This window comes from Meriones unguiculatus, chromosome 16, assembly GCF_030254825.1.
Source record: "Meriones unguiculatus strain TT.TT164.6M chromosome 16, Bangor_MerUng_6.1, whole genome shotgun sequence".
NCBI lineage: Eukaryota > Metazoa > Chordata > Mammalia > Rodentia > Muridae > Meriones > Meriones unguiculatus.
Genome location: NC_083363.1, coordinates 58,179,775 through 58,188,318, shown reverse-complemented (window position 1 = coordinate 58,188,318; position 8,544 = coordinate 58,179,775). Strand labels below are relative to the sequence as shown.

Below are 8,544 nucleotides of genomic sequence, written 5' to 3'. Positions count from 1 at the left end.
CTCTCACACTGGGCACTGGCCAGGGCACTGGGCAAGGGCAACCTTCAAGATCCACAGGCCTGCGGCTCAGGGGACTGGTTCTGACTCTACGGCAGCAACCCTTGGCCTTGGCAGAAGTTATGTATCTAGTGCAGAGACAAAGGGCGCCCAGCAAGGGCGTGGCAGGAAACAAAGTCCAGGGGTTACAACAACAGCTGAGGTAACTGGGGTGCGATGACACCCATCTTCCTCTGGCCACAGCTTCTCCCTTAGGCACTTCTCACTTCAAACTTCGGCACGGCTGGAAGTGGTCCCCGGACCAGTGCGTCCTGGCTCCCTGTCTTATAACTTAAAGACAACAGACCTAACGAAGAGGAAGAGGAAGGGCTCTGCCTAAGGTAACACAGCCGGTACAACCTGGGTCCCCAAGTCTCTGTCTTTCCTTCCTTACTCAACCCCCCAGTCCTGTCTGGGGCATTGCCATTCCAGGTGCCCCAGGGATGTGCCTGGGCCTCGTCATTTCTTAAAGAGTCCAAAGAAGTCATTAATGGTGGCCCTCATCTAGAGTCTCAAGAGGGACTTAGGCTTGGCGGTGGGGTGGTGGTATTTATAAGCCTCCAAACCAACCATGCCACCTGCCGGGCCCGACCTCACAGGCCCTAGGATCTCCCCCAGTCAGTTTAACCTCCTCAGCAGCACTGTGCACCTTCTGTATGTGGGGTTGCCATGGTGAGTTTTCATACTAGCTGTATATCAGAGTTCCTGTATGCTCTGTGAAATAACTCATGCTCAGTCTCACCCCAGGCCAGGGCCACCAGGGTCTGTGTAAGGGAGGGAGGAGGTGGCCAGGCACAGGCGGGCACAGGTGTGTGCTAACAGTCCATTATAACTCACAGACAAGGGCTGGTTAGAAGTCAGAGGGAAAGAACCCTCGGCTGCAGCCCCAGTCACAGCGCCTGCTTCCTTTCCTCAGGCCAGTGCGCTGCAGCAGGTCTATTGTGAGCCATGAGAGATTGGGGAAAGTCCCGGATACCTCATGCGTGACAGCACCTAATTAATCATCAACTTCTTAACGTGATCTCCAGCCTATAAAAGGGGAACCTTCGGAGTCTTATAACCCTGACCACTGGCCTGTCACAGACATCTCCAGACCCAGGCGCTTGTGCCCCAGGAGGAGCCCAGGCCAATGGGTTCCCATCTCAGCCCTGAGGCCAGTAAGTAGACTTCCTGTATGCCTTGTGCTGGCTTCTGGAGTCCCCACTTCAAGGAGTACAGGTGGGAGGTCTGGACGGGGACAATGGAGACCTTGAGGATATAGGCTCCTGGAGTGGGAGTCTGTCAAGGTCTGGGCCTCGAGAGGCGGTGAGCTTCCGGTCTTCCCAGGAACCCAGCAGAGCTTGGGTGACTCAGGTCCAAGATGGCTGCCTAGAGAAACAGTCCTCCTTCATCTAAGAACTGGACACAGAGAGGATCAGGGCTGGGGTGGGCAAAGGGTAGAGCTTAGGAGGCCTGGTAGGAAAACCAGGGATTTCAGCTTTGCCAAATTAGCGGTGGCATCATGGGTAAGTCATGTTGTCCTGGCCCTCGGTTTTTCTCATCTGAAGGCTGGGGACAGTGCCGCCATGCTAGTGGCCTTTAGGGCTCCAAACACAGGCATCTAAATTGTAATGAGATAGGACATCTCTCTGAGACACTTATCTGTACCTGTGGTCACTTGTTCCCTAGGAGAAGGACCTGGGTGTGGGCGGGAGATAGCATTCCAGGTCTTAGCACAGAGACTGGGACCAGGCACCCTGGACAGCAGAGCTCCTGCTTAGGGCTCCATGGCAAGCACCCAGGTCTCACACACAGTGGGCGGCCACGCCCAGAGCCACCCCTGCTGTGGCAGCTGTGTTTGGATTCAGGGCAGAGCAGTCAGTAATGATGCCAAAAGGAATGAAGTGTAACAGGTGTGTGTATGTGTGTGGCTGAGCCCGAAATCTCCTCAGAGCTGGAGGGACAGAAAGGGACCTTTCCTGAGCCTCCCCAAACCCTGGGTGCTTCTATACAGGGTGCAGAGAGGAGCACAGGAGGCTGCGAAGGGCTGAATGGGTGCCTGGCACCCCAAAGGCCTTGGTGGCTGGAGGAATGGTGGTGAAGATGCAGACAGTTGGCAGGCCATCATAGGGCAGGCGGCTGATCATCAATCCTAAAATCCCCAGAGCCTTGTTGCAAAGGCTACAGTTTTTCTTTATCTGCCCTACGGGCTGGAGATGACCCTACAGACTGGAGATGACCCTACAGACATGGCTGTGTGTCCTAAACTTCCTAGCCAGCAATGCCCCACCCCTTGCCAACAGCAGTGGGGAACACAAATGGGGAGATCGTGGGAGAGGGTACTCCTGTTCCATGGAGCCTCAGGATCTGGCCTGAAAGTGGGGCCCAGGGCAAAGATGGCTTACAGAGAATGCTCTGAACCCTGTGCCAATGCCACCAGAGGGGACAGACCCGGTTAGAGAGCCACGGTTAGCTTGTGCCCACCTCTGCCACTCCCCAACCCAGCCATGGCTCTGTCAGTTTGCTTAGCCAAAGAACAGGTGAGGAGATTGTGGCAATCTCTGTGGAAGGAGCAAGGCAGAGTGGAGGTAGTGTCTGCCCCCTAGTGCCACTGTCACCCAGCTCTGAAGCCAGGACGAAGTGCTCAGTGTAAAGGAAAGGTGGGGCTCCTGTGGGGACAAAGTCCCGAAGCCTTTGATAGACTGGCAGGGTGAGGCTGGCCTTCAGCCCTGCTCAGCCTGGGTCGTGTGCATAGAACAGCCAACACAAGCCCTATGAGAGAGTGAGGGTAGAAAGGGGGAGTCAATAGGCCCCCTGTTGCTTGCCCGGGGTGATCCTGCGGGGGACCCATGCTCAGGGGTTGCCCAGAGGCCTGAGCATGCATTTGAGATGAGGAGGTTTAAATGCTCTTGTCTCCTAGGGACCCATGGTGCAGCAGTGTGTCCCCTCTGCTTCCTTCCTGTAACACAGGACATGAGAACGTAGCTCCCAGAGGTCACTGGGAAGGCTCCTAAATGGGGCTGGGGCTTTGCCCACTCAAGCTGCCAACCAGGCCAAGGCTTTCTTTTCCTGGGACTCTTGTACCCTCAGAGGCTGTATCCTCAGGGGCAGTCTCCCTCCTCGTGAGCCGACATCACGTCAGCCAGACCCCTGCTTCTTCAGGAAGTGGACGGGGCAGACCGTCTCTCTGCCTCCCAGAGCAACCCTTCCAGTCCTCCTGGAGAGGGAATGTGGCCAGGCGAATGCCCTGCCCACAGCCAGGGGATGGACTGGTCACCATTTTAAGATGAGCAGTCCAAAGCTCCCAGTCCCAAAGGGGATCCGAACCCTTTTCGTAGAGGCTGCAGGGGATGAGGTTGACGCTCTGACTCGATCCTGTCAGAGCTTCCATCAGGGTCCAGAGCTTGTGGTCCTCAAGCGAGCACATCCTGCTTTCCTGGGCAGCAGGGTTGCAGGCGGTTATCTGCAGCACCCACCCCTGCTCAGGATTGTTGCTCAAGTCCCTTGCCAAGCCTACCCGGGCGTCTCTCGAGTCCTCCCCATCAGTGCCGGCTATGCCCCAGCTGACTGATGCGGTGGGCTTGGGCCGGTAGCACCGACAGCCCCCAGGGCTAAGTCTGACTCTGCCCACAGGCCTACAGTCTGCAAGTGGAACAGGGGACGGGCAGCCGGTGGGGAGGGGACGGAGTTCAGACTGAGTTCACCTTTCTTTGTCAGCCAGCTTCCTCTCCTCGGCCCCCCAACCCCCACACAATTAAAGAGGAAAGGCAGGTCTCTACGATCTGACCACCCGGGCCAGGAAAGTCCAGCTCTCTCTCGGAACCAGGACTAAAAAGGGGCTGCCCTGCGGCAGACTTTCCCTCCTGGCTGCCAAGTGCCTTTCTGCAGGAAGTCCCTTGGTTCCAAAGTCCACTTCGGGCCTTGGCTGAACTAGGCATCTCCTGTTCTCAGCTTGCCCCCTCTCTGTCCTGCCCCCTTCTCTGCCAGGATGGGGAAGCCACCTTCAGTGGGGCTGGTGCGGTGGCCTCCGAGTGGGCTTCACGCGCCTGGACCCCGAAGGTGGCCAAGGGTGCTGGGCGTTTCCTGGGGAGCCTGTGGGTTAGAATGGGTCTTCACTGATGGGCTCCCCACTCTGCCCCACAGACGCCGAGGTGCCCCGCGAGGCCCTCAGCTTCCACGGGGACGCCACGGGCGCGCAGGTGCATCTGGATGACCTGAGGAGCACAGCGTGCAGGCGCTCCACGTTCCACGACGGCATCGTGTTCAGCCAGCGGCCCGTGTGGCCCGGTGAGCGCGTGGCGCTGCGTGTGCTGCGACACGAGGATGGCTGGTGCGGCGGCCTGCGAGTGGGCTTCACGCGCCTGGACCCCGCACAAGTGGCCGCTTCCTGCCTGCCGCCCTTCGTGTGCCCTGACCTGGAGGAGCAGAGCCCCACGTGGGCAGCGCTGCTCCCGGAGGGCTTCGTTCGTGCGGGGAATGTCGTCTGCTTTTGGGTGAACCGCAGAGGCTGGCTCTTCGCCAAGGTCAACGCTGGCCGCCCCCTCTTGCTGCGCAAAGACGTGCTGGTCCAGGGCGCCCCGCTCTGGGCGGTGATGGATGTGTACGGGACCACGAAAGCCATTGAGCTGCTGGGTGAGCCAATCCGTGGGGTCCCACGCACTGAGGTTCTGGAGTGTGTGGCGCGGAGGCAGAGTTCCAGGTGGCTTCACACACATGCCTGGAGGCCCTGGTAGACGGTTCATTTCTTAGGCTCAGTATGCTATCAGCGCATGGCCAGGTCCTAGTGTGAGGGTGGGCACTGGAGACACGAAATGGGCAGAAGCCTTGTCCCTAAAGGCTAAGAGGTGACCAGTGTGTAAACGATGTTAGAAAGGCTGGTCGCTCTTCACAAACAAGGAAGCGTTTGGATGGGGCCTTGGAACTTAAGCAGGTCACGCACACTAAGGTGAAAGGCAAACAACAAACAAACAAAAACAAACCCGGACAAACATGCGAGCCCTGTCAGCTGGGTTCTTAACATGCTAGGGAGACCAGCAGTGAAGGGGAGAGCTTGATTCTCAGGGTAGCGCGCATGTGTGTGCGTGCCTGTGGATTCCTGTAGCAGCTGTGCTGGCCCTGAACCTCCCTTTCTGCCTTAGATCCCAAAGCGGACACCTGGACCGCCAGTGGGGAGGCTGCGCTGCAGCCTGAAGGTGAGTCGGGAGAGGAGGGGCTGGGAAGTCTGGGGGCTGTCCGTGAGAGGAGGGGCTGGGAAGTCTGGGGGCTGTCCATGAGAGGAGGGGCTGTTGAAAGTCGCCTTTCCAGGTCCTGCCTCCAGACCTCCCAGTTTACTGCCCGACAGAGAGCCGGAAACAACGCAGTGTTTCTGCCTCCTGGAACACAGGCCAGTCCCCCAATTAGGAGAGTATTTTCATGAGCCAGTCTACAGCCAGCTACACAGTCAGAAACAGTCTGTGTAGCCTAATCTACCCTCAAACTTATTCTAAATACTTCCAAAGGCTGAGGTTACAGTCTAGTCTAATCCCCCTTTTTCTTTAAAAATATTAATGAGTATATGTATATAAAATTTATACACACACATAAATATATATATGTGCCTGGTGCATATAGGAGAGAGTTGCATCCTCTGGAGTCGGCGTTGCCAACAGTTGTAAACTTGCCACATAGATGCTGGGGATCAAACTTGGTTCCTCTGGAAAGAACAACACTGAGTGCAACTGCTGAGCCATCTCTCTTTAGTCCTCGCCCCCCTTTGTTTTTCTTTTTTTTAAAAAAAGCATAGTGGCTAGCTAGAGTGCTAGCTCAGTTGGCAGAGTGCCTGTATGGTCTGAGTCGAATCCTCAGAAGTGCTTTCTTATGCAAAAGGCTCTGGGTTTGATCTCCTGCACCGAATAAAACCAGCAGTGATAAAAGTGGGGACAAGGGGCCGGGTACAAGAGGCACACACCTGTAATCCCAGCAGTTGGAGAGGCAGAGGCAGGTGAATCTCAGGGAGTTCAAGGCCAGCCTGGTCTACAAAGTGAGTCCAAGACAGCCAAGGTTACACAGAGAAACCCTGTCTCAGAAAAAAAAGAAAGGAAAGGAAAAGTGGGGAGAAGGAGATCAGAAGTTCAAGGTTATTTTCAGTTACATATAGTGGGTTTGAGGGCAGCCTTGGCTAAAGGAGACCTTTGTCTCAAAAAAACAAAAACAAAACCATACAAAAAACTAGAGTGTGTATACAGCCTAGGCGTAGAGTTTTGTCTCACATGCGGAGCCTTAGCTCCAGATTCGGTCCCCAGTAGACTAAGAAAAAAAAAAAATAAGGCAAAACCAAACCAACCCCAAACCTACCCCTATACTAATCCTAAAGCTTCATGGGTAGAGGTGGCACAGGCAGATTTCTATGAGTTCCAGGACAGCCTTGTCTACAGAGCTAGTTCTAGGACACCCAGGCTACGTAGAGAAACCCTGTCTCAAAAGACAAAAAACAAGCAAACAAAACCCAAAAACTTCACCAAATAAATAGGATATAAGCAAAAAATGAAACAAAAAGCCTCCCCCCAAACAAAACAAAACAAAACTTGCTGTACTCACCTAATATCTGTAGGTCGATTTCATCCCGGTACTTTTAAACCTTGCTGTATAAGTTCATAAAGAGGGACCATGTAGGCTTTATTTTCCTTGTATCCAAGCTCAAGTTTTTTTGCTTCCCTGTACCCCTGGAGGATGTGTTCCAAGAGGCTCCTTAAGCCAGAACCCAGTGTGAGCTACTTTTTCCTCCTGTTCCCATCTATGCTGAACTTGGATTTATAAATTAATCATGGGGACAGATCAACAATAATAACTTACAACACAACAGAGCAACTGTAACAACGTACAGTAATAACAGTTATATAGTACTCAGGAGTTTTTTCTAGATCTTTTTGTTTGATGGTTTCAGACCACAGCTAGCTGAAACTGGGAGGAAGCAGCCTAGATAAGGGGCTGTGTGTATTTTGTAGGTTTTCATGCAATTGCACTGAATAGATTCTCCCAGGACACAGTTCCTTGGGACACTGAGCTTTCCCATCCTGTGGTAAGAGCCTGCTCTCCATGTGTGCCCTGACCCATGCTATCTCCTTTTCCAGTCACAGCAGGAGAGGAGTGTGTCATCTGCTTCCACAACACCGCCAACACCCGCCTCATCCCCTGCGGTCACTCTCAGTTCTGTGGCTCCTGTGCCTGGCACATCTTCAAAGACACGGCCAGATGCCCCATGTGTCGCTGGCAGATTGAGGAAGTGGTTGTAGCGCCTTCACTGAAGACTGGGGAAGGCTCCTGAGGAGACAGGGCTTCCTGGAGTGGGTGGCGGATGGGACCTGTCTCTGAAGCAGGTCCCTGCAAAAGGAGACACCTCTGTGTGGACATGGGGTCAGCAAGGCCAGTCTTGGGCCACCATGCCTGATCTTGGGTCAGCAAGCCTTGTCAGCTTCGAGGGAGGCTCTGAGACCCTCTCCCCAGCCAGAAGTTCAGTAGAGGCTGACAAGGCAAAGAGAGATCTCTCTGGCCATTTTGGGAAGTCCCCCAGCATATCAGGGGCAGCCTGAGCCCTCCTGCTCCAGCAGAGGACGTGAAGGGACCTGTCTGTGGCAGGCGTAGGTACCACAAGTGCGGACATAGATCGGGGTGATTTGTGAGATAGCAAAATAAAGTTTGCTTTGTAAGGACGTCTCCTTTGCTGTACTCCGTAGGAGGAGGGGGCACCCTGACCTGGTTGAGTGCTCCCAGCCACCCCCCTCCCACTCCTGACCAAACTGGTTTTACAGTAAGGACTGGATGGGGCTCTGGGCACGCAGGTCCCTGGGCTCTAGTCATGAACATGGCAGGACTGAGTCAACACTCTCAGATTCTGTGTCTCAACCAGACCTTGCCTTCCAGCTGGGTTCTGGGGACTCTTTCTTGAATCAAGTGGAGGCATCTTGTTGGAAGCCATCCTTACTTCGACAATTCAGGCTGTAACAACCAGCTGCTTTAAAAGCAAGAATAATAAGACATAATGTTTGTCCCTCAAGGGCTTCAGGGTAGAGCATGGGGCTGGCCTCTGTCACTGTTCCAGGGTCTTGTTTCTACTCTTAGTTGTCTGGAGTGGTGATTCCAAACTACACCATGAGCCTTCTTATTTAGCTTTCTAAGTTTTCCAGACCTTTCCACGGAAGCCCTTTCTTTTCTGCCTAACCACAGCCTCTCTTCTCACGGCTGCCTATGGAGTGACTTAGAGTTTATGCCACGGGTCCTTTTAGAGAGCCGGCTCCAACTCAGTTTTTTCCACTCCACCATCAAGCCACCAGGCACAAGTTTTGCTCCCTTCTGTTCCCAGATATAAACTGCTGTGAGTGAGCTAAGCGAATGTATCTGTGTCACAGCACACTGTGTAGGAAACCCCTCACGAACCAAAAGCTTTGGTGCAGAAGTGCCCAAACCAGGTGACACCCTGGGCCGGCATGGATCTCATCTTTCGTCCCTGACGTAGGTGGTGACTGTGTTTCATCCCATTGGTGGGAGCTCAAC

The 8,544-nt window shown here is 54.3% G+C and overlaps 1 protein-coding gene across 3 annotated transcripts; it reads left to right on the top strand.

Moving 5' to 3' along the window:
* Window positions 1-219: 219 nt before the first annotated feature.
* Neurl3 (neuralized E3 ubiquitin protein ligase 3) lies at window positions 220-7,700 on the top strand. 3 transcript variants are annotated; one of them, XM_021631525.2, is made up of 5 exons: window positions 220-377; window positions 953-1,193; window positions 4,159-4,647; window positions 5,154-5,207; window positions 7,125-7,700. In XM_021631525.2, exons 2-5 carry the CDS (start codon window positions 1,166-1,168, stop codon window positions 7,316-7,318), a joined length of 765 nt encoding a protein of 254 aa, XP_021487200.1. In that variant the 5' UTR covers window positions 220-377; window positions 953-1,165; the 3' UTR covers window positions 7,319-7,700. The 3 variants fall into 3 exon arrangements, with proteins under 3 accessions (XP_021487200.1, XP_021487201.1, XP_021487202.1); XM_021631526.2 differs by having other exon boundaries at window positions 237-377; window positions 1,065-1,193; XM_021631527.2 differs by lacking the exons at window positions 220-377; window positions 953-1,193 and having other exon boundaries at window positions 4,119-4,647.
* The last annotated feature ends 844 nt before the right edge of the window (window positions 7,701-8,544 follow it).

What these genes read in the sequence shown, in the direction of transcription:
- Neurl3 (XM_021631525.2), top strand. Translation starts at nt 1,166, where the DNA reads ATGGGTTCCCATCTCAGCCCTGAGGCCA. An exon ending in GAAAGCCATTGAGCTGCTGG is followed by an intron (nt 4,648 to 5,153) that starts GTGAGCCAATCC and finishes TTTCTGCCTTAG; the next exon opens with ATCCCAAAGCGGACACCTGG. An exon ending in GGCTGCGCTGCAGCCTGAAG is followed by an intron (nt 5,208 to 7,124) that starts GTGAGTCGGGAG and finishes CTCCTTTTCCAG; the next exon opens with TCACAGCAGGAGAGGAGTGT.